This window comes from Callionymus lyra, chromosome 10, assembly GCF_982586985.1.
Source record: "Callionymus lyra chromosome 10, fCalLyr1.hap1.1, whole genome shotgun sequence".
Classification (NCBI taxonomy): domain Eukaryota; kingdom Metazoa; phylum Chordata; class Actinopteri; order Syngnathiformes; family Callionymidae; genus Callionymus; species Callionymus lyra.
In genome coordinates, this window is record NC_141827.1 from 10437299 (window position 1) to 10464397 (window position 27099).

Genomic DNA, 27099 nt, shown 5'->3' on the forward strand with positions numbered 1-27099 from the left:
GTTGAAAATTGTTTGATTATAGTTGAAAATTGTTTGATTACAGTTGAAAATTGTTTGATTATAGTTGAAAATTGTTTGATTACAGTTGAAAATTGTTTGATTACAGTTGAAAATTGTTTGATTATAGTTGAAAATTGTTTGATTAAAGTTTAAAATTGTTTGATTATAGTTGGAAATTGTTTGATTACAGTTGAAAATTGTTTGATTATAGTTGAAAATTGTTTGATTATAGTTGAAAATTGTTTGATTATAGTTGAAAATTGTTTGATTGTAGTAGAAAATTGTTTGATTTCAGTTGAAAATTGTTTGATTTTAGTTGAAAAATAGTTTGATTGTAGTTTACATGTTTTAAATATAATTGAAAATTGTTTTATTACAGATAAAAGTTATACGATTGTACGTGATGTATACAAAAATAAAATTGTACTACAGTATATATTGTAAACCGATGTAAAGGACGAGATGAAATAAAATACTTCAAATATAATTATAACATTTACTGTTTTGTTCAGCAGATGAAGAGTTTAATCTTCTCGTGTAATTAAAGGTAAGAAATGTAAACGAGCAGCTGATTAATCAGGATCTAATTATAGACGATGATCTTGAACCGAAGCTCACAAACACACTCGTACGAGCGTAAACAACAGAGGATGCTAAGAGACGCACCATGACTGCACATGAGTGGGCGGATCCCTGCAGACACAACACCACAGGAACAACAACACACATCAGACCGGAGAGACTCACACACACACACACACACATAACGTCCATCACAAGATAACGTTGCAGCAGGTAGAAGTTATAGAACGTGTCACCCACTCAGGTCGACTCTCAGCAGACATTAGCAGCTACATTCAACACCCACGGCTCCGTATATACCACTCCACGGCAGCCCACACACACACACACACACACACTCCTGCACACATCATGGATCGACAGAGAAATAAATGAGATTCGAGGTCAACACCAGTGAAGACCAAACACCAAATATTTCCTTATATTAGTTCCAGAGTCTGACTGATGACTTAAGTTAAATAAAGAAACTGGATCGTTTTTAAAAATAATATAAAATACTCTTTTTTTGTGCTGTTTTGATTCATATTTCAATAAGGTTTGTTTAAAATAATTCGATTTTGAAATTTAATTTACAATTGACACAGTGTTTGTTTATTTTTGTGTTGCGATTAAACCTCTGGCCGCTAGATGGCAGCAGAAGTCATTACGTCCTCCGCTGCTCGAGGAACAATGAAACCCGGGGATATCCCAGCGATGACTGAGGACGAGAGGATACAGTGGCCTCCAGTAGCTTTTAAAGCGGATCTCTGGACATATTTTGATTTAAAAGCAGATTAAAGCAGTTACAACTTCATCAAGAGTCATGTGGTCTGAAAATTCTGCAACACCAGAGTCAAGTACTCGACAATACTACAAATATATACTTGTTACTGCAGTTCACACAAAATCACAAAATATCGTTGTCCCTGTATCGTGATACATATCACAAGATTCTTCCTAATACAATCCACTAATTTTAGGCTTTTTCGTACATGTTGGTTTCAACAGATGCAACGACTTCCTACAGTCTTTCGAGTCACATCTAAAAAAGAAGGAAAATCTCCTGTGGGGTCTAAAGCTAGTGGAAAGTCAAAACAGCGGATCGGAGAGACAGAAGTGTATCTCTATATTTATTTTGTAAGAAGCCTGGATACAACACATCACGGTTATGTTACGATTGAAAGTGATTTAATGTGTGAAATTGTTTTATTTTGTAAATTCACAGGACGCAACTTTACTTTTATCACTCGTTTCCTGCCTGAACCGTCCGATCGACATCAGGGCCGCGACTCTATTTCAGCGGCTCAGATCCACAGGAAACTAGTGAGTCTCTGGAGGACGAACACTTTTTAAAGTTGTAATTCAAAGTTACATCAAAATGTTTTTCCTCATTTGAAGACGAGGCTTCTGGGATGTTTTCATTAAAAATGTATTCTGGGATGAAAAGTCAAGAAAGTATTTCAAACGTTGAGAAAAACACAACCGTGTGAAGATGAAACTCTCAGTTCATGACTTCACCTCACATGAGTATTACTTTCACTTCAAACCCTTTCATATAAAAGTGAACAATTATCAATAATTGAAGCTTGTGTAGCGACATGTTAGCTGCAACACAACACGTGTCATCATTGTGCGTCCAGCAGCAGAAACACACGCTTCTGTGTAATTATCTTTCTTTACTACATTATCGTCACATAATTGTTACCTTAAGAGTATTTCTTCGTGGAAATATGAGTCAGAAACACTTGATGATGTCATCGTTGTCTTTGACTATAATTTACATGAATCTGCTCGTCAAAGTATTTATGGGATGTGTTTGCTACTGTCTGAGTTCTGTTCTGTCTATTATTAGATTATTTGGGGGCTTTTTTTCAGTTATGAACTAGATTGTATTCTGTTAGTATTATTTTGGGTATATCTTCTATTTATTTATTATTATATTTGTGATATACTTGTGGTATGTTCTGTCAGTATTATTTTAGAGCTTTTTTCAGTTCTAAAATTGCTTGTGTGGTGTTCTTTCAGTAATATTTTGGGGGCATTCTTTTACAGCTGAAATAGACTCTGAGACATGTTCTGTCAGTATTATTTAGGGGATATATTGTTTAATTTGTATTAGACTTTGTAAGTAAGTAAGTAATTTGTATAGCGCTTTGTGTCATGTTCTGTCAGTATTCTTTTAGAACATTTTTCTTTCAGTTGTAACAGATTTTGTTTTTGTGCTGGCAATATTATTTTGGGGATTTGCTCATGTGTTATGTTCTGTCAGTAATATTTGGGGGACACTTTTCATAGTTGTAATAGACTTATGTTCTTTCAGTATTATTTGGGGATTTTTTTTCCAGTTGTAAAATATGTTGTGGTTTGTTCTGTCAGTACTATTTTGGGCTTTTTTTTCAGTTGTAAAATAAATTGTGTTCTGTTAGTATTATTTAGGGGATATTGTTTTCATTTGTGATATACTTAATGTAATGTCTGTCTGTATTCATTTTGAGGATATATATTTTCAACCGTATTAGACTTTGTGTTATGTTCTTATGGTCAGTATTATTTGGGAGCTTTTTTCTGTTCAAAAATAGCTTGTGTGGTGTTCTTTCAGTAATATTTTGGGGACATTCTTTTATAGCTGAACCAAACTTTGTGTAATGTTCTGTCTATTTGGGTGATATATTTTTTCATTTGTATTAGACTTTCTGTCACTTTGTGTTCTTTCAGTTGTAACAGATGTTGTGTTATGTTCTGTCAGTATTATTTTGGGGAAATTTGATTTCAGTTGTACCTTATAATGGACTTTGTGTAATGTTCTGTCAGTATTATTTGCGAGAAATTTTATTTCAGTCGTAATAGACACACAAAGGTGTTCTGTGCTGTCAATATTATTTGGGGGATTTTTTTTCAGTTGGTGAAATAGTTTGTGTTTATTTTTTTAAATTGTAATGTTCTTATAAAAACTGTATTATGTGTCAGTATTATTTGAAGGATATTTTTCTCAAGATAAATGATACAAAATGTACCTTCGTACTCAACGTGTGGCCGAGACAAGACAATCGATATCTGACCATCATCTCATGATGAAGGACGAGCTCAGAGAGGCTCAGACAAACATCACAGTGTTTACACGTGGGCGGTCTGTCTTCATGTCTGCAGGCACTGATGGAAGGAGGTCTGACCCCAGAGCTACCACGTCATGTTCTCACCTGTGTGGTCCTCGGAGCACTCGCAGGTGTAGCCGCCCTCTCTGCCGCGACACACGCCGTGGGCGCCGCACGGCTTGGAGTAGCAAAGGTCGATCTCGGTCTCGCAGTAGTCGCCCGTGAAGCCGGCGGGACAGCGGCAGCGCAGCCCGGCGATGGGGTGGATGGGTCTGAAGAGGATGGTGTCGGACGCCACGAACGGCGCCAGGCTGTCGAACTTCAGCACCGACACGCACTTCATGTAGTTCTCGCACGGCTCCCGCAGGCAGATGTTGTCGTCGAAGGGAAGGACTTCCTGAGAGGAGATCTGAGCGAGGAGACTCCGGTTCAGGTAGAGCCTCTCCTGGAGCTCCTCGGAGCCGAAGTACTCGCCGCCCTCCGCGGCCCTCCTGCTCCGGTCCCGCTGCTGACCCGGGCGCGAGGACGGCGTCTGCTGCTGCTGCTGCTGCTGCTGGGTCTCGGGCACGGCCACGGACAGGCTGACGTTGAGGATGCGAGCGCTGACGTCCGTGTCGTCCTGGATGTTGAAGATGACCACGTCCTCGGGGGCGGCCGAGAGGACGCGGGCCACGCCGTCCAGGAACTGGGCCAGCAGCAGGGACAGGAAGTGCTCCTGGGAGGTGTTGGCGAGCCGGAGGGTGATGCTGTTGGACAACATCTCGTCCGTGATGATGGTGACCTGGAGGAGGCACTGGGCCGAGACGGAGTGGAGGCCGTCTGTGGAGACACGGAACATCCTTAGAATCTATTTCATTTTAAATGTTCAATTCAGGCTTATTTTGAGTGAGTTGTAGCTAAACATTTTTTATTCCGAGTTTTATAGAGAAAACTAAAACTTTATTTTTAATTCCCACAAAAAATATCTATAGAATTTGTTTTCCAGGAAACAAAATACAGTTTTTTTCCCTGTATTTTCTTATTTATTTGAATTTTCAAATACATTTGTTCAAAACCCAATTTGAGCTTGATTTCAACTAATTTATTAAACGTACCACCATTTTTTTTTAAACATTTTAGTCACCTGTGGAATTAATTTTAATCGTCCTATTTGAAATAATTTGACAGGCATATGTCAATCAAACTTAAAAAAGTGAATTTATTCTGAGGATTTCCTGGAATATTCTGAACAGAGGGGGATATATTTTACTTTTTTTTAAGACAAAATACTCTCGCCACACATAAATATATATCTATATATATAAATATATACTTTTTTATGTTTAAACTCACAAGTATTTACCAAAATACAAAACAATAATAGCTTGATTAAAACACTTACATGTGATAAACAAAATAAAAGTCAATCGTGTGAATCGTTACAGAGAAATATACTTGAGGAAATTGTTCACAACATTTTGACGAACACCTACCCTACCTTTAATGTGACATGATTCCTAATTAATGTTATTTTGATTGTCATTAAAGATGTAAAATTCAGAAATAAACCAACTTAACTTTCATGTTGTTTTAAACAAAACTGTAAAAAGTGTTTATTTATATAAATACTGTAAATATATTAACTTCAACTCACAGGATGAAGTCATGAAAAGTCACAACACGACTAGTATCTTTTCAACTGAATGTAACGGCGACGACTCTCAGTGAATCAGGGTCGACTCGAACTGTTCCAGGATCACAATCATCAATTTCACGCCACATTCACTGGTGACGTGTCTTTGTGTCGGAGGTCGTTATTAATGCATTAATGCAGTGGAGCTCAGAGGATCCACAGCTGCAGCGCTTACGGTTCATCCTCCAGAGCCGAAGTAGAGATAGTTTTATATACAATACTTTTAAAACGATGCTAGAGAATAGAAAATACAAAAACATCTTCCGGAAACTTTAACAAAACGCCTGTTTCCATTATGATCCGTGACACACTGCAAGTATTATTTTGGAGCTAAATGTTTCCATTCTAACAAACGTTGTTTTTGTTCTCGCTCTTGTTTAAGACTTTATTCATTTCTGTTAGCATTAGTTTGAGGAACACTACCTCTATTGTAACAGACTGATGGTTAAGTTCTTTCAGTAATATTTTAAGGTAGATTCTACTATTATAGAATTTGCATTATTTTCAGTTAGTGTTATTATTATTGAGGCTCACTGTTCTGTCACGCTTTGTCGATATTATTTTTAGGCACATTTCTATTTCTATTTTAACGGACTTCATGGTTTGTTCTTTCAGTAATAGTTTGAGGCGGAATATTGCCAAGCACATTTATTGTTTTGTAATATACTTTATATTATGTTCTGTCAGTATTATTCAGAAGAATACTTGTTCTATTCTAAAAAAAAACATTGTATTATTATTATCAGTAATATTTTAAAGCATATGTATGTCCATTATAATGACCTCTGTATTATGTTCTGTGAGTATTTTTTTAAAGCATATTAATATCTATTTTAATAGACTTTATATTAAGTTCTGTGAGTATTATTTTAAAGCATATTTATGTCCATTATAATAGACTTTGTATTATATTCTGTCAGTATTATTCTGAAGCATACTTATTCTATTTTAATAGACTTTGTATTATTTTCTGTCAGTATTATTTAATAGCATATTTATGTCCATTATAATACACTTTGTATTATGTTCTGTCAGTATTATTATCCAGCACATTTAAAAAAAAATTGTAACAGAATGTTCTCTCAGTTATAGTTGTGTGTTTTGCCAGGTGAGTTTCAAAATGAACCCAAACCAAGCGTTTAAGTGTATCAGAGCCGTCATAGTTGTTGGTATTTTCTTTTCAAAAGTTTCCACAAGTGGCTTCGACCATTAAACTTATTCAAACATTTGTTTTCAGGAACACGATACAGTCTCTCAGATGTTTTGAGGTCAACGGTGCAGACAAGCCTCTCAGGATCCCCACTGACCGTAGAAAAACCAACTCAATCAAATGAAATGTTTCATGAAAAAAAAAAGAAGAGTGTCTGCGTCTCCTTCCAAAGTCATCAATGGGACACTTTGTTTGAGGGGTCTGGACCCGGTCCAGGGAGCAGAACCTGCCGGCAGGAACCACACAAACAAACAGCACGGCCCAAAGTTAGCCGTCCCGGCCCTGGCACCGGGGGAGCGTAAACAACCAGTGCCAAGATGCGGGTGGGGGGGCGAGCGGGGGGGAGGAGGTCAGGGAGGAAGTGAAACAGAAGCATGTTCGACACGGTCCTAATCCTTGTGTTTTCAGGCGAGAGCTCCGGGCGCAGCGAGAATACAGGGCCTTGACAGAGGAAGTGAAGCAGAATCAAAGACACAAGTGGGGTCGCTCTCCTCCTATTCACACTCCACTGTAAAACACACACCCGGGCAAACACACACACACACCTGTGTCCGCACCGAACCACATGTTCGAGGGCGGAAACATCAGCGCAGTCATTGTTTATTGAATTAAGTTTGTCTTTTTTCCAATTGAAAAGAGGAAAAAAACAAAGATAAGAGAAAGAGAGGACGTTTGCAGGAGATCTGATTTGGAGATTAACTTTCTCAAACAACGCTGTGCCATCTTGACAACGGAAATACTACACATGACACTTGCAGCCTCCCTTAGAGATACAACCAGGAATGATATAAAAACTGAATGACCTCAACCATACACTGGAACAAAGATACAGAAAACAATGTTTTTTCTTCAATACACAAACGAGACATGGAGATAAATTAGAGATGAATTCTGAATAATTTAATCCGTTTATGTTTTTTTTAAATTAAAAGTTAAGAAATCCAATAATCATGTCACATTATGGATGTTAAATTTACAAAAACAAAGGAGATAAAAGTAGAGAATTATGTGTCTTAGAATTGCAGAAATAAATGAAACCATGGAAATCATAATAATTTTATGTGTTAAATATGGTATGAATTTTGTTAGAATTTGACATATTTTATTATTATGCCCAACTCATTTTTTGGGGGGTCTTCCAAATATTGTATTGGGATGACCCCAAGTGGAATGGGGCTCTCCTGTCCCCCATTGTGTCCCCCTTTCCCTAAACCTGATGTAGTTGACCTACCTTCTAACTTCCACTGGTTTAGTCTACTATTCTACATTCTAATATTTTTAAATAAATTTTGCCTTCATCTACTGTTAATTTGACATATATAAGAATTTTCAGGGGGTCTTTGCCCCCTTAGAATCACCAAAAGGAGCTAAGATTCTAGAAATCTCGCTCACCTACCAAGTTATAAACATGTTTCAAATTTCATTACAATTAGACGTATTTTCATTTTCATTTTTGCCCCCATTGTGCCCCCTTTCCCTTGACCTAACACCTTCCCTGGTTCCACATGTGAACTAGTCTACATGTTTATTTTCAATACATTTTATCTTCATCAAAACACAACGTATATCAATTTTCATGGGGGTCTTTTTGCCCCCTTACAATTAACAAAAGGAGCAGAAATTCTGGAAATCTTCCTCAACAAGTATGTTATACTTATATAGCTTATATTTAATTAAAATTGTACATGTTTCAATTTTCATGGGGGTCTTTGGCCCCTCTTTCCCCCCCTTATATTTAACAAAAAGAGCTGATATTCTCGAAATCTTCCTTATCTTAGTTATACACATGTTTCAAATGTCATTAAAATTGGACTTATTTCAATTTTCATGGGGGTCTTCTGCCCTTTTGCCCTTGAATTGATGGAATTGCTTCCCCATTACAGAGACATTAGATCCTTCATGAAATCTCCTCTGAATTCTGTGGACCCATAACCTGATGGTTCGCATCAGGTCCAATTGGTTCGGGGCCGTCTCGCCCCACAACAGAGCCCACGTTTGTCAAGCATAAACAGATTTATGTCCCTTAAAAAAGAAGATCCAGGGCCACACAAGCGTCGACCCACCGAACCTCCGGACGAGCCGGCGATGATCCGACGGGTTTTTATTTATGACGACTGGGGTCACAGGACGGAGCTGCAGTTGTTATTACCTGTCACAGCGTTGTCACTAACACTTTACTTACTTTGAACACTGTGTCTTTTTTTTCCCCCCTGCCTTGACAAACCAACAACAAGTCTTTTCTCCACGACGATCGCTTCCCTCTTCATCCATTTAAGTCCATTTATAAATGATAGTCTTGAGCAAGAGCCGCCAGGAGGAGAAAAAAAAAGTTCTCACTGAAAACAGGCCTCTTAAAGGTTAGTCCATGTATACGGACGGACGTCTCCTTAATTATATCCTCTGCCAGTTTACATTCTTGGACGGGAGCTCCGGCAGAGCTCCAGGCGTGGACGCAGCGCTGGGAAACTGAGCTCAAGCAGAATCTCCTCTGAAAGGACCAGACCATCCTTCAAAGCGACATTCTCCATGCAGGGATTCTCCGCTCAGGAATGGAGGGTAAGCGGGGCAATCGGGGCCAAAAAGGAGTAAGAAAAGGGGGATGTTTGGTGGGTAGCGGGACGAGGTGCCAGCTCCGGAGTGTGACGCCACTTTTCAGATCCAAAAAAAAAAACCCTTCTGGGCCTCGGGCGGCCAGGAATGCTCTCAGCTGGGAAGCGGCGCCAGGGAGACGATTAAACGCCGGGTCTGCCAGAGTGTGTTTTGATGCTTGTCATCCGTTTGTCCCGACGCAACAACTGAGTGACAACATCACACGTTTTTCTCAGAGCTCTAAACGCAGGACGATGATCAAGAGACAAATTATTCTAAGGAGTCACGCAGGAATACAGTGAGGCGAGTACGCAGGTCGTCTCATGTTTTACAGCAGATACTCAAGGAATATGTTTGACTCCAGGCAGGAAAACTACATTTTGTTTAGACGTAAAGTGTAGGGAGGCGTGTGTATTAGCTAGGTTGCAACGATATTTCAAGTCCAAGAATCAGATTTAAAAGCTGCTGGAGTCAACTGTATCCTCTCGTCCTCAGTCATCACCAGGATATTTTCATTGTTCCTTTAGCTGAGGGAATAACAACTGCTGCCATCTAGCGGCCGGAGGTTTAATGGCTACACAAAAATGAACGGTGCGTCAATATATAATGTCCAAGCATCAGATTTAAAAGCTGCTGGAGTCGACTGTATCCTCTCGTCCTCAGTCATCGCCGGGATGTCGCTGGATTTCTTCGTTACGCAGCAAGGGATGTAAATACTGCATCAAGAGGCCAAAGGTTTAATTCAATTTAATTTAAAGTATTATATCTCAACACACTACAGTTTAAGTAAGACTATAATTGCAACGTTATATTATATTTTATTGTTTACATACTTCATTGAAATGTAAACTATAAGAGGGTTATGATAAAAAAAAAGGTAAGATTTGAAAGCAAATGAAAATCCTGAAGACAAACAAAACAAATAAATAAATAAACCACAACTGTGAAAAGTAATATATTGCTCTATATCTACATTTTCTTCCGCCGCTAACAACCTGAGCCTGGATTCATAAATCAATCTCTGAAAACATCAATTTCTCTCCATAACCAACAACCAGGAGCGATCTTGCTCTTTAAAAAATACGAGTGGAGCTCGTAACGCCGACCGTAATTGATTTCTGAGAGCGACAAAGAAAGAGAGAATTTGTGAAACCGGCCTAATTGGACCAACAAGTCACCGTCCAAACTCCCTGTCCATTCCCAGAAAATGTCAGCGGAGTCGTGGTGGATAAAGATCAGAAGGACTCCGGCGCTAAATTACCAGGACAGAGACATCATCCGCCAGCCTGACCCGGGAGAGACCGCCGCGCTGCCGAGATGACATTTCATCAGTTTGTGAGACCCTCGCTTACACTTTAATAACAGGAAGTACAGACTCGTCTTTGAGTCCTGGACCTGAATGTCAGAGTTTCAACAAAAACAACTTTTTAAATGAAAAAAAAAAAGACAAGCCAATAATAAAATATAATATAAGTTAAAAATAATTTCAAAGGCCCACTCAAAATGATGCGTCAATCAAACTGACCACCACAAAAAAACATTTCTCCAATAGTTTATAACAATTATGCCCCCAGAGACTTATTTGAAGGAACCTTTATTGACAATTTATTCACAAACACAACGATCTCTACCACTCCATTAATAACCACATTATTTTCCACTCTTCAAGGAGCTTCTGTTTCTCTTTCATAAACAAACAAGCTTGATACTGTAAGATGTATTTTAAAGTGTTGGTGTTGAAAATGACCATCTGGATCGTGTTCCTTCCACAAGGCCACTGCCATCTTGATCACATGACCTCGACTCACTGGGTTCTTGAACAACTGAGATCATTTTAATTAGACTATTATTTATTTTATTTCAAATGCCTAAAAGGTGAATAGTTTTGTTTAAACCCGCTAAACATCCTTGATTCATTTTCAACAATAAACACATTAATATCAACAGTTATTCATGATCCCTTCTTTTAACTCTGCTCTTTTTTTCATTTGCTTTAGTCGCTCAAAGTTCTGTTTGACATTGAAGAGGTTTGTACTTCACTCCACCCACCGATGGTGTTTCTACCTCAGCGTTTGTGTCCATGGCTTCCTCGTCCGAGCAGCAATTCCTATTAAAGTTTTTACTGAGATCTTCCTATTCAGTGACCCTGAGACGCCTTCCCTCGCTTCTTCTAATCGTCTCCAGAGTTCCGCGACGCTTCTCCCGAAGCATCCCTGCTCGGATCAATAAATCTCTGTCTGAAGTATGACGGTTGTCGCTGCTTCTTTGTGCTGCGTTGGTGGTCCGTGATATTTGACTTTAACAGGTACGTCTGAGACTGTCCGTCCCCCCTCAAGGACGATCCTACTTAAAACCTCCCCGAGCGACCGCAGATCCAGCTGTTCCTGAGATAAATCCATCAACCCCTGTATTTTTTTGGCGCTATTTTTGCCGCACGATTTTCGTTACGATAGTCAAGTTTCTCTCGATCGTTCATCAAAGAGATTCAACCGCGATCGAGAGCAGCCTCGGTCCCTCGGAGGCCTCCGTGGAAGTGTGTCGTGTTTGAGGACCATCTCTGGAAGGAAACCGTCTCAGAAGTTCACCATCGTTTTGGTCACGAGCGGCGAGATCAACCACATCAAAGACGCACAGCTTTCCCGCTTCCAACATCAATAACAGCGTCATAAATTAAAAATCGCGTTGGAAGCCTTTGAGTTTGTTTGCGTTCCCTGATCCTACCAGCGAGAGAAGCTGAGCAAACTCACAGGCTTTAAATCAGTTTGTGATACAAAATGATGTTTATTTCCTGAGGGACGCACCAGGGTTTGAACCACAAAGATATGAACACTATTCACAAAAGTCAAGGTATTTTAGTTTCGTCTTTAAAACTTGTTTCTTCCACATAATATCACCTAAAGTCGTCATTGATCATCTGGTACCTTTGAAACTAGCGGTGGAAGAAACCATCGCTACACTAAAATATCGCAAAGATTTTTATCTTGATACAGTAAGTAAGTAAGTAAGTCATTTTTATTTATATAGCGCTTTTCCAGACCAGGGTCACAAAGCGCTTAAACAATCAAAACAATATTCAATAAAGTATATACTTTAAAGGGCAAGATAAAACTGAGAACACAACAGGAGTTGCAGAAATATATATCAATGAATGGCATAATTGCCCTTGTATCGTGACACGTATCATGCCGATACAAACCCATTTGAAGGGACTTAAGGAATTGGAAATATGAAAACTACTTCCACAAACTTTTCGTACAAGTATGTTTAATTTCATCGTATCAATCTGTGTGACCACGGTAGCGTTAGCGGTTAGCATTTTCACCAAAATGCAGCCTGAAGCAACCTGCTTCCTTTCAGTTTGTATGTTTTCGTGGATGTACTCCGATGTAAGTACTATTTCGGTCGGCCTTGCCATTTCGGTCCGGGCACTTCCTACATGATAACGTCACATGCCACAAAATTCTTTTTAAAAGCTTTTAAAAAAAGTATATTTTTGTATTATCTTGGTACAAAGTCTCATTTGATAGCTAAGTTGAATTTTCGTTAACTATTAAAAAAATGTTTTTAAAAAGACGTTCGCGTTTGCCGTTGTGACGTCATCACGTAGGAAGTGCCAGGACCGAAATGATCAGTAAGACCAAAATGGTACTTTTTCTGCTGTAGTTTTCTGTGTAAAACATACAGAGATCGATGATGTCCATAGGTGCGAGTGTATGTATGAATGGTGGCGTGTCCTCTGCCTCTCACCCTAAGTAGCTGGGATACAATGTGAATCGGGGTGCGAAATAAATGACTGAAAAGTAAACATTAAGCATGTTGTAACAAACTCTCTGTGGCATGTTCTGTCAGCATTAATTCAGGGCAATTTTATTTCTTTAGGAGAAAAAAGCCCAAAAAATAGATTATTAATTTAACTTAGTGTATTTCAAAGGTTCCATTGTTGTAATATTTCAACCATCAATCCATTATTTTCCAACTACTCCTGCTACTGTTTCAACAAGCTTGTCTGCAGCTCTGTGGAAACAGCAGCCGCCAGAGTCATTCAGAGTAAACATGGGCTGCAGTCTGAGTCGCTCACAGCAATTACTGCGTCGGTGTGAGGAAGGTTCGTGAAGCGCATGTGTGTCGTCACGACGACATGTTCGCAGACACTCTTGACACGAGATAAAACCTTCGGTTGATCGCAGTGTCCTCGGGCACAGACGCTCGAAGAGAAACAAACACTAAATCAAAGATGCTTCATTCAGAGAGTTACGGAGAAATATGACTAGTTCATTTTTATGCAGGAAGTTCATGATGACATTTTTACGTCAGTTGAATTCAGTAATATGAATGTTTTATTTGTAATTTCTAAGTTCAACTCTCCTTTTTTACATCTTTTCATTTGTCATTTTAAAGAATTTTGAATATATATATATATTTATATATATAAAGGCATTAATTATAATAAAAAAAAACATATTTATGATATAAAGTATATAAATCACACAAAATAAAGACTTATTTCTACTCGAGCTTTTTTTTATCGAATCATGGGATTATTTTTGGATGTTTTGTTTAATTTAGGGGCAATTAGTAAACAAATGTGTTTTATAGTTAAAGCTGCACTACGTAACATTTTGACCTCATTTTTTTCACCAATGATTAGTTCATATTTCCAGTGTTTCAAGTGTTTCCTGTGTTTATTTAGCATGTTAGCCCTTAAACTTCTGCCACAAACAAGCTTCAAATATAGAATTATTTTCCGAACGATTCCTCACGTCGAGGCTTCAAGATGGACGTTACTTGACGAGCAGTACGGAGGTATTACGGTGTTTTTAAGCCTCTTTTTGGACGGACGGAACGGAAGAAAGGATGAAAGAAAGAGCGTCATCTACGGACAGATTATTATGGAAATAATCCCAACTCTTAGTCGACATGAGGGTGAGTTGAACGATCACTTTAAGAAGGTTTGAAATAAACTGTTGTGCAGCTGTGAGAGCGAAACACTTTTTGTTTAGTCTTCACGATCCGGTCGAACTGATACGACTCACTCCCACGACAACACATGGACCGACACGTTTCTTTTCTTATGGGAACCGAGATCGGTTTCTAGTCTTCAGATGCAGGACCCGTGGATCTGGGCTCACGTGGACTCGACCTCTAACAAGCACCCGGGAGAAAAAAAAGCAACAGGATAATCGTGCAGCGACACCGTCTCAGACACTCAAGAAGCCGATGGTTTGTCTCCTCCATTAAAACGAAGTGCTCTCTGCACGACTTCCATTCTAAAGCTCGAGTCTCGATCAAAAGAGTCTTTTGGTAAATCGTAGCCGCTCGAATTAGCCCAGACTCGGAGGTGAAACAACGTTCTCAAAGGACTGATAACTGGATGGAAGGCCAGGGAGGGGGGGGGGGGTGCTATAAAGACTGGGGGTACTCCTAATCCCCCTCTCTGCTGCCCCTCTTCCTGACCCCCCACTAGACAACACCCCCTCCTCATTAATAGTCCAATAACCCCTGCCGGGCCTCCACTCACCTACGGTGAAGCTCCAGCTTCTCAGCAACTTCTGAAAGTCAAGGTCGCACCGACGACCGTCTTTATCTTCCAGGACCAGTCGGCGGGAAATAATAACCCGTGGGATTATATGTCTTCGCGGGGCTAATGGTGGCCGAGAGAAGGTCGGGCAAGAAGAACGGAAGATAAATAAATAATCACATGTTCATGATCCGGTGGAGGATGTTGTCGTGTTGAGACGTCAAGAGACGCGTCAATCATTTCTTGAACATTTAGACATCAAAGAAGTCCTCAGGGGCCACTTGACTGTGAACATCCGGCCCTCGACGTTCAAGTGTTTGGCATTCTTTTACTTTTCTGCTGCTTTTAGGTGTGTTTTATACATGCAAGTGAAAATGTCTTATCAGTTTTAGTTGACGTTTAGTGACGTTACTGTATATTAGTTGTTAGCAGAAGAATCAGCCTGTTGGGACTCAGTTACTGTTATATACTGTTATATAATCACTATATTCTTACTTAAAACTTATAGTTATATTGCAATATTATTTTCCACTATACTGTATCGATGTTAAACATGTTTTTTGGCTTGAAAATCATATTTAATGTGTTACCGCATCTATGGTTGATAGTACAATAAAGCGGATGTAAAATAAAGTAATTGTTTTTTTAATTACAATTCACGGCATGTTCATTTTTGTGTTGCAATCCAACTTTCAGCCGCTAGATGGCAGCAGTCATTTCGTCCTCCGCAGCTAAAGGAACAATGAAAATATCCTGCGAGATTCTTGTGATGACTGAGGACGAGAGGATACAGTTGCTTAAGATTTTGTTTTGAAAATATTTTGTTTTAAAACAAATGAAATCAGATGAAAATATCTTGGTTATGACTGAGGACGAGAGGATACAGTCGACTCCAGCAGCTTTTAAAGCTGATGTTTGGACATATTTTGGTTTCAAAACAAATGAAATCGGATAAAAATATCCTGGTTATGACTGAGGACGAGAGGATACAGTCGACTCCAGCAGCTTTTAAAGCTGTTTGAAAACAAATGAAATCAGTTACGACTTTGTCAAGAGTCATGTGGTCTGTAAATACTGCAACACCAGAGTCAAGTACTCGACAATACTACACATATATATTGGTTACTAGAGTCAATATATGGTATGGTTGACCTTGTATCGTGATACGCATCAACACGTTCTCGCTAATATTCACCTCTAGAGAACACATGGTAAGTATTTGATGAAATATTTCACGGTTCAAAGCCTCCTGCGATCGACAGCGATCTCACGAGCAGATCTGACGCGAGAACATGTGTGAACCTCCTACGCAGCAGATCCTCTTCTCTCATCCGCGAGCGCAACCGTGTTGTTCAATCAGACGAAACAAACCACTCGGAATATTTTCAAGAGCCATCAGCGCATGTTTATCTGCGACGTCGACTCCACACAGACGGAGAGAAACGACCAGGTCGGATGAACCTTCTCGTGACTCTGACCTTGTTTCTGATACTTTTTCACTGGGAGCAGGAAACAGATGATGAAGCAGCGACTGAATGAACGACTCAATGTCAAACCAATGTCGAGGCGAACACACCCACTGCTCTCATGATTGCTCGACCATCACGACTCCCACAGTTTCCGTCCGTCTGAGACCAGATTCCACGGATTCTTCGCCTATAGAGCGGCGCAGAAAAGCATCTGAAGCCGTCCAATCAGAACATTAGCATTTCAAAGGAAAAGTGCTGTCAGCGCGACGGTAAAGGGACATTAGCATGCAGGGACGCCACCAAACACGAGGCCGGACTCTTGCAAACACACGTTTGATTGAGACGAGGCCGTGTGTCCTGCAGCAGAAATGATGTTTACGGAGACTTTTCACGTTTTTTTGTTGACGCGGCATTTAAAGATGAAAGTACGTCAGAGCCATGAGAATATTAGATTTGACATTTCTCGTGTTTTTAATGAAATTATGTTATTTATATATATATATATATATATATATATATATTTTAATTGAATTCATTATAGTTATATTGAAAGGGTGACTCTTTTTATATATATAAAATATTTTGGCAATAAACAAAAAATGAACAAAAAAGTCCCTAAATCCATTATTTTTAATTCATAACAAGTATATTATTTTATATTAAAATGTTGGTATATTATAACATATGCATATTCACATTTTTATTATCATATAGTTTGATATTCGCATTTCAATCAGTTAAAAATAATATATTTTTTAATTCATAGCTTTTTAAAATTTGATACAAATGTTCATATAATAAGACCAACATTAATTATTATTTACTCCTATCAAAATATTGAATGGTTACATTTAACATTTCAAATGAATGGACTTTAATTCCTTTTTTTTTAATGTCATTTTTGTAAGAATAAAAAAAACAAAAAACATTTAATTCACTATTTAAATATTTAAATGAAAGGCAGATTTTAATATAATATAAAACGTTTTAAAAATGTTTACACGTGAAAACATTTATTCTAATTCCAATAATTAAAACAAATATTTTCCTAAATTAACTATTTTTTTTAATGTATAGCCTTTGAAATATGATAAATAAATTGGTTTAATAGTCTCACCATATATATATACAGTATTTTATTTCACATAGAGTTTGATATTTTTATTTCAATTATTTAATTCAATCTTTTTTTTATTCAAAGCCTTTTAAATTCTATATAAACAGGTTTATATAAAAAGGCCAACATTAATTTTAATTTTACTTATAGAGAGTTTTATATTCAAATTCCAATATTTTCTAAATGCATCAAGGTTTCAACATTTGAAATGTTAAATTCAATCCAATATCCACTGATTTACTTCCATAGACATGAACTGTACGACTCGAGAGATTCAACACGTTTCTAGTACAACAGGTGCTGAGACACGAACCCATGACGTCACTCGTGATGTGTGAACGTCAGCGTTCACTGGTCGTCGGTTTGAAAACCAGGTCAGATATATCAGCATAAACACGCTCAGTGCGGCGTAACAACAACAACAACTCTTTTAGACACGTTCAGTGGACTCTGTGATCTCAAAACAACGTGGATCTCAGGTCCGAATAAAAAGTAAACGCTTGATTTAAAAGTGCAGGTTAGTGTCAGTCGTGACACAAATGTAGTTCAGATGATCCGTCAAGTCACACTTAACTCATCGACTCACGATCCATCACGACATACGAGCATCATCTTCAAACATGTCAACACAACTGAAGAAACATTTAATGAAAATGATTAAACCTGTGTTTCTGCTACAGCCTTGGGTTTTATTTACTTTCTTATACAATCTTTGTTGTCGTTTTACTGCCGTGTTGTCGATCTTCAGGAAACGTGTGTGTCAAGTCATATTAGATGAACCTGACATGTATATAAACATATTAAAACAAGTATTTTATGTATTTATAGGATCTGAAAAATGTTATTCATATACAATAGATGTTACTTATAATCATTTGTCACAACTTTTGTCTTGTACAAACCAGTTTTCCCGCTCAGTCCATAAGGTGGCGCTGTTTTGATTATTCACTTTATTTAACATTGCTGTGAACCAACAGAATTCTTAAATCAATTCTTAAATAATTGCGGGGGTTTTGTCAAATATGTTCAAAAAGGGCTGAAAATATCGCTACACTTCAATATTGTTAGTTTTCTCAATGTACCGTATCAATACATTTATTTTAAGGTATTTTTATAGTTTATATTTTTAATAAAGTGTGAGTTTTAACATTCAAATATTCACTGCGTTTGTCCATTTTGTGTTGCAATAAACAAATCTGGCCACTAGATGGCAGCCAATAGTATGTCCTCCACAGCTGAACAAACAATGGAATCTTGCGAGATCCCGGCTATGACTGGGAACGAGAGGATACAGTCGACTCCAGCAGCTTTTAAAGTCGACATTTGGACATATTTTGGTTTTAAAACAAATGAAAACAGTTAGAACTTCTATAAGAGTCATGTGGTCTGTAAATACTGCAACAGTCAAGTACTTGACAATACTACACATATATACTTGTTACTACAGTATCACTATATTTCAAAATACATCGTATGGTTGCACCTGAAGCGTGATACGTATCTACAGATTCTTGCCAATACAAATCCTTTAAATAAAGTTGGATTTAGTTGTTGATCTGGGTCACGGCTGGTCACATGGGCTGGTGTGGGTCACGATACCCGACCCCTCAGTTTTGAGGTGTTTTCACCGATCAGTGTTTCTAGTCAACGTGGAGAATTTCACACTTGATTTGAAGACAGAGCGAGTCTTGTTATGGAAGTGTTGCAGTCATGGACTGGATGAGATTTAAATCCAATAACGAACAGCAGGTCTTGAGGTCACAGTCGTGTCGCCCTAAACAAGTGGACACCAGAAGGGGGGGGGGGGGTGGGGGGGCATTCCAGACGGATCCCACTTCCATTGTCTCCGGAGCAGAGACACAATGCAGACAAACACTGATATATATCTTGCGAGACCTCACCCCTGGTCACTGATGATGTCATCACCCTCGTCCCACCCTCGTCCCACCCTCACCCAACCTTCCACCGCCAACATGTTCTGCTCGTGAGAACCCGGGCAGGAAATCAGATATTCTTCTGAGCGCATCTGCTGCACATATCAAAGAGCGTCAGGAGAACTTTATGGTTCTGAAGAATCTCTTTATCAGTGGAGGACAGTTTCTCTCTCGTCATGGGAGTTTATCATGACATCAGAATATTGGATGAATTTAACGTTTTACATTGTAAAACTTTGAACTTTTAAACTGAAATCTTGGCATTTAAAAACATAATGGAATTCAATAGTTTCTATATTGAGAGATTGAATTTGTTTTTAAATAATAATGTAATTCAATCATTTGATAATTAAAAAGTTATATTATTTCTTAAAGTTAAAAATTCTAATTCCAATAATTCAAAAATAAATGTTATAAATGTTATATTTTATTATTTGTAGACATCAAACTCCATGTGTAAAAAATAAATAAATAATTAAACTAAATTAATGAATAAATCTAAATTATTTGTATACTGAAATTTAAATATATATTTTTAAATAATTACATTTTAAAAGTCGAAACATTTTCTAAATTTAACTTTTTTTTTTTTACACCTATAGTTTAATATTCTAACACCAATAACTCATAAATAATTGTTATAAATGTAATTATTTTTTATTCGTAGCCTTTTAAATTCAATATAAAAATGTGGACATTAATATTCTTTCTATTTATTTTATTTTTCTGTATTGAATTTAAAAGGCTGTGAATAAAAATGTACTAATTAGAAAATGTATTTTAATAACTGTAATTACAATATTAAACTCCGTGAGTAAACATTTTGAAGTTCAATTCATAAAATTATTTGTATCCTGAAACCTTTAAATAATTAAATTGAAAAAAACGTTTTCTAAATTAAATCACTTTTTTTTACAGATAGAGTTCAATATTCTGAGGCGAATAATTAAAAAATAAATGTTCCAAATTAAATATTTTCTTATTCGTAGACTTTTAAATTCAACATAAAAATGACACTTTTTATGTTGAATTAAAAAACCAAAGAATTAAATGTGTAAAATATTCCTGTTGAAGTTAATATTCTGAGGCCAATAATTAAAAAATAATTGTAGCCTTAGCCTTTTGAACTCAACACAAAAATAACACTAAAAGTGACACAAACATTCCCACATTTTTTATATTGAACTTAAAAGGCGTCCTGTTCAGGGTGTACCCTGCCTCTCGCCCTATGATACTGGGATAGAGCCTATGTTCCACTCTCTCTACAGCGACCCAGACCCCGGGATAAAGCGGTAGAAAATAAATGAATTATTGGAGTAACAATACTCAGTTCTACGTGTAAAAATAAATTAAATTATTTTAAAAAAAAACATATTAAACCTCTCAATATAGTAACTATTAAAGTAAATTATTCCCCAAAAATCCATTTCAATTTAAAAAATCCAGTTTAAACGTTTGAAAAGTTCAACTATCCTACATCCTGAAGGCCCTGATAAACTTCCATGCGGGTCAGAAGTGCAGGTCGGCAGAAGAGCCTCAAGAACATGCGGGACGGTTGCTCTTTAGAACTTTACGTGCCCCCCCCCCTCATCTTCCCTCCACAAAGGGACCCTCGTCCCCACCCACAAGGAATTTCTCAGGCATTGCTGAGCTCACCATGACAACTGCTGCTTAACAAAGCATTGCTCTTCGGCATTCTTCCTTTCACAGGGCGGCGAGGGAGGGGGGACGACAAGAAGAGAGGGGGAGTGATAAAGAGGGAGGGGGGGCGACGAGAAGAGAGGGGGAGGAGGGGGGAGCGATAAAGAGGGAGGGTGGAGGAGCTCGGAACGATGGGAGGTAAGAGAGGAGGGTGAGGAGGTGAGACCCTCGGACGGACGAGGCCGACACACAAATAAAAAAGAAGCAGAAACAGGATCAAGGTGATGGCGTCGGGAGGAACAAAAACTCCCAGCATTCCGAGCGAGTGTGACTAAACGGCGTGTGAAAGAAGTGACTCCAGATCACACTCGCGAGCTGTGACTCTGGATCCTGCGAACAGACCCGGTCCGAGCGACAGGACTTAAGACCAGGAGGACCAGGAGGAGGAGGAGACGCTCACAGCTGCAGCAGGAACACTTCAGCAGCAGATGGTTCCTACAGTTACACTCCCTCCTGATTACAACTTTACGGGATGATAACACAATTACACACACTCTCGCTCGTCCTCTGTGCAGCTGGTGTCTCGTCCGCTGCGACAGATCCATGAACGCTGCGACAGAAACTACACTTATTAGCAGGTTTATTTCACTGCATTGTAGTCTTTTTAGCTCTTTTATGTTTGTTTGATGAGGTTTTAATCTGTAAAAAGTTGTTTTTCTCTGAACGTTGACTGTGTCATGACAGACGAGTGAACACACAAATGAATAAACATGTTTATCTCCACAATAAATTACAATAAAACTCCCTTTTTATTTAAAAAAAAGCTACTGTTATCAATTTATTACTGCTTCAAACTGAACTTTAACCCTTGTGTTGTCTCTGGGTAAAGATGACCCAAAGGCCCGAAAACAAATGTGTTTGAGGTATCCCTTGTGTGGTCTCTGGGACAATGTGACCCGAAGGCCCAAAAAAATATATGGTTAAGGTATCTCTGTCTTGTCTCTGGGTCAAGGTGACCCGAAGGCCCGAAAACAAATGTGTTTTAGGTATCCCTTGTGTTGATTTGGGTCAAGGTGACCCGACAAATGTGTTTGTGGTATCCCTTGTGTTGTCTCTGGGTCAGAGTAACCCGGAGGCCCATAAAACAAATGTGTTTGAGGATCCCTCGTATTGTCTCTGGGTCAAGGTGACCCGAAGGCTCGAAAACAAATGTGTTTGAGGATCCCTCGTATTGTCTCTGGGTCAAGGTGACCCGAAGGCCCGAAAACAAATGTGTTTGAGGTATCCCTCGTGTTGTCTCTGGGTCAAGGTGACCCGAAGGCCCGAAAACAAATGTGTTTGAGGTATCCCTTGTGCTGTCTCTGGGTCAAGGTGAACACAACCCAAGAGAAACAAAAAACACATTTTTGTTTTTTATTCCACGTTACTTATACAATGTTTTTTTCTTTATTTTTAATTCAACTTTGAAAATGTTTTTATTTTTTTAATATTTATTTTAGTTTAAAATAATTGCATAAACTTTCCTGTCACAGTCTCTCATCAAATTATCTTCTCAGTCTTTTTTTGGGTTTAATCTCTGCCTGGTAAAAAAAACTGTTGGCAAAAGTATTAACGTGAAGATCCAGAGTTTGACTCATCAGTAGCTTCAAGAAAGTCATTTGAGTTCAATCAGATTAAACCTGAGAGATTAAATGTGTTGAAGACGGGAAAACTTTCTTGAATCTCGGAGCCAAGAGTGAAACTACTTTTTTAAGTATTCTGTCTTTGTATAGTTTCACCTTCAATGAGGCCTGACCTCGCTTTTACTTATTCGCCCAGAAGTTTAAATATAGTTGAAAACTGTTTAATTAAAGTTGAAAATGGTTTGATTACAGTTGAAAATGTTTGATTAAAGTTGAAAATTGTTTGATTATAGTTGAAAATTGTTTGTTTTTAGTTGAAAATGGTTTGATTATAGTTTAATTTTTTTTAATTAAAGTTGAAAATAGTTTGATTATAGTTGAAAATTGTTTGATTATAGTTGAAAATTGTTTGATTATAGTTGAAAATGCTTTGATTATAGTTGAAAATTGTTTGATTATAGTTGAAAATTGTTTGATTATAGTTGAAAATGCTTTGATTATAGTTGAAAATTGTTTGATTATAGTTGAAAATGCTTTGATTATAGTTGAAAATTGTTTGATTATAGTTGAAAATTGTTTGATTATAGTTGAAAATGCTTTGATTATAGTTAAAAATGCTTTGATTATAGTTGAAAATTGTTTGATTATAGTTGAAAATTGTTTGATTATAGTTGAAAATTGTTTGATTATAGTTGAAAATGTTTGATTATAGTTGAAAATGTTTGATTATAGTTGAAATTGTTTGATTATAGTTGAAAATGTTTGATTATAGTTGAAAATGTTTGATTATAGTTGAAAATTCTTTGATTATAGTTGAAAATTCTTTGATTATAGTTGAAAATTGTTTGATAATAGTTGAAAATTCTTTGATTATAGTTGAAAATTGTTTGATTTCCATTGAAAATTGTTTGATTTCCATTGGAAATTGTTTGATTATAGTTGAAATTGTTTTGATTATAGTTGAAAATTGTTTGATTTCCATTGAAAATTGTTTGATTTCCATTGGAAATTGTTTGATTATAGTTGAAATTGTTTGATTATAGTTGAAAATTGTTTGATTATAGTTGAAAATTGTTTGATTATAGTTGAAAATTGTTTGATTATAGTTGAAAATTGTTTGATTTCCATTGAAAATTGTTTGATTTCCATTGGAAATTGTTTGATTATAGTTGAAATTGTTTGATTATAGTTGAAAATTGTTTGATTATAGTTGAAAATTGTTTGATTTCTGTTGAAAATTGTTTGATTTCTGTTGAAAATTGTTTGATTTCTGTTGAAAATTGTTTGATTATAGTTGAAAATTGCTTGATTATAGTTGAAAATGGTTTCATTACAGTGGGAAATTGTAGGAGATTGATATATACAGGTGTATATAAAACAAAAATGTAAGTGTACTTTAAGAAATGACCGAAACTTTTATAAAAAAAAAAAACAAGAATGGAACTAAAAACAAAATATCCAACAAGAATCAAAATAGACACCGTCATGACGTTTTAACTTCTGAACGTGAAGCTTCTTCAGCGTTTGAATCCTGGGCCTCGATACAATATTGGAATCCGATGAAACAAGCGTTTCTTTCACGGAGACGATCCAACCGAACGTGTCACTGACCTCATGATGCGAAACATGCACAACATTCTGAACATCTGCTTAAAAGTGGAGCTCCGTCTGAAGCGCGGCGAGGACCACACAAGGAAGGATGAACAATGATTAGCTGCACCTTCGCTAACTCAATTAGAGCGGCTTCAGAGCCCGACAGAACCAGATCAAATCCAAACATTAATGCAGGCTCACGCCTGCCCGGGCAGACTCCACGAGCTGCCAGTGAGTCAACACTGGATCCAGGAAGCTTCGGCGAGCAGGACGTAATCCCAGAGACGACAACCTGCCTGCGACGCCCGCGGTGTGATCGGAATTCTTCCCGTCGTTTACCATCAGATACGAGTTTTGTCCGAGAGAAGCTATGAATAAATCAAGGAGGTTTTGAGAACATGTCAGAAATATATGTATTTCTCCATCTTGGTCACGACTCTATAAAGACGCTGACACACCAGGGATTTCTTGAAAACTGAAATGAGACGCAGCGAACCCCTCGTGTCACGTGACCTTACAAAACAATTATCATTTGTTCATTTTTTTTTACAGCCCATTCCATTATCTGGGACGGGGGGGGGTATTAAGGGCGAGAGGCGGGGGACACCCTGGAAAACTTGCCAGTCCATCGCAGGACACACAGAAACACACAATCCAACGTAAGGTCGCGGGGGCAGCACTCGGAGCAAAGACGTCCACGCCGGTCCAAGAGTTCTCGCTCTTCTTGACTTGAACCGGGTCTGACCCATTGTCTCCTCCCAGTTTGGTCGCCTTGATATAGGAGTTGTTTTTTAATATGATATAAATCAAATAAATGTTATAACCAATGAAGTATTAAAATAAAACGTCAGTGTTTTTGATATTTGCCACATAGATATAGATCATATAGAAGTATTGTCATAGCATTTTTAAATGTATTATCATAGATTTATCTTTTAATAATAATAATAATAATATTTTATTTGATGCCGCCTTTCAAGACACCCAAGATAATATATTATATATTATATTATATTATATATATAATACCCCTGAGCCCACACTTAAAGGTCACTCGTCGCCACTTTCAGTTGTTTTATTAATATTGTTGATTTATTTTAATTAAAAATAAATATATTTTCTACATGAATGATTTTTTTTAACAATACTAAACCCAATCATTCAAATATATTTATTTCTAAATTATGTGTTTTAAAAGATTTGTAGCCTTTAAAATATTTTTTCATAGTACGACCAGATAACGGGCAAGAGTTTAAATAAAATTAAAATATTCGATGTAGAATCTATGTATAAAAAAATATATATTCATTTTTAAAAGAAAATATTTTTAATTATTACAAAAGGAAATTTATTTAATGTTTAAAAAAAACAATGTTTCAATAAAAATAAAAAAAATGTAATATTCCTATTGCACTGATATACTACCATAGATTTGTTTATAATAAAGTTGTTTTCATTTCATTTTTCTTGACCAAATAATTCCGGGTCGACCCGTGAATCAACTTTCTTAGGGCTTCATCCAAACTAGTGTCTCCAGAAGGAAGTGGATTCACTCGTCACTGTTTCAATAAACGAAGGAACAACTAAGAACCGACAGAAACTCGTACAAAGAAGCAAATCCAGAACCGTCCACATAAAGAAGCTCTTAAATTGAGCCTAAAGAGGAGCATAAATGGAAGTCTTGGGAGGTCCCTGAAGGAAGAAGCCTTTGAAAATTGGGGTCAGGAGAATATGAAGGAGGAGCCCGGGACCCCCCCTGCCCCCCCCAACAGTTACCATCTAATGACTCCTCGTCGTGAAACATCCCAACATTAGGAGTTAACGCTCACTCTCTCACCCTCCAGCGGAGGTATTGACACACAAACCCAAGCCGGTGCTGGACGCCGAGCGAGGCACTCTAATTGGTCCTCGGCGGAGTCACAGCTGTTCCCCCCAGACCACGACCTCGTGTAAAGCCCCTCCATCCACCGCTCGCCATTGTTCTCTCCGGAGAGACCCGGCCTCGAATCCATCACAACAAACCAGACCAACGCTAACAACTGTACGGCTTCAGCGCCAAGTCACGGACAATCGAGCGAGCGATGGAGCAGCAAAGATCCGTGGAACCGACTCCTGGTTCCTGCCAACAAGTCCTTCTCCGGGGTTTTAACCAGGAGTGAGGCCCGGAACCAGAACCCCCCCCTCAGAACCTCATGCTTTACAATTGTTTAACTTACAACCATCAGTGATTTATAGTCACCATTAAAGCATATCTTTGTTCTATTGGACATTTAAATCTGCAACGATGAAGCAGAAATAACTAATAAAAACTTATCAGTACAATATTAATGGATCATTAATCAAACATTTGCAGTACTTATTAGATTTTTGTATATTTACATGTATTTAGAATTATTTTACTTAATGGTTGTTGGTTATTTAAGTAGTAAAATAAAAAAAAAATGGACATATTTTAATACGTTTAATTATGTTTATTTAATGTGGGTTTTTAATTTATTTTAATAATTATTGTTTCTTTTTATTACTTATTATTTCCACTATCGTGTTTTTTTTATTTACTTTTTTCACTTTAATTTCATTTTAGTAGTTTGTTTGATTCAAAATATACTGTATATCACTGTGCAAATATATACACGATTGTATTGTTATTATATTATATTATATATATATGATAAATAAGTATATTTGATAAAAAATAATGTTCGTAACGCAGAGAAAATTGGTGAGTAGTATTTTTTTTTCTACTTTGGTGTCAATAAAAAAGGTTGAATTAAAGTGGATTTAAGTGGAGAAAAATAAAAAGTTTTTAGGACGGATGTTAGAGAAATGTTGAGTTAAATTAAAAGTTTTAAAAAACAAATTAAAAAAACTATTTCAGAATAGTCGATGAAAGAATAAATCCTAGTCAACAGCAATTCAAAATGGTTTCAGTCAATTTTTTCTTTTTAAGTGAAGTAAAAACTTTTATTTGAGTAAAAATAATATTGAATTGTAAGTTGATCTACAACACGCGAAGAACAGAGACTCTCTTACACTAACATGAACTATTTCACTGCATGGACTCATCTTATCTTCTGAAAG

At 37.3% G+C, this 27099-nt stretch overlaps 1 protein-coding gene across 1 annotated transcript in view; it reads right to left on the minus strand.

Moving 5' to 3' along the window:
- Positions 1 to 27099, minus strand: part of celsr2 (cadherin, EGF LAG seven-pass G-type receptor 2) — a 66198-nt gene that overhangs the window by 35226 nt on the left and 3873 nt on the right. Inside the window, exon 2 of the mRNA XM_087800079.1 lies at positions 3759 to 4472. Coding sequence (XP_087656205.1) covers positions 3759 to 4472 — 714 coding nt within the window. The remainder of the gene's footprint in view (positions 1 to 3758; positions 4473 to 27099) is intronic.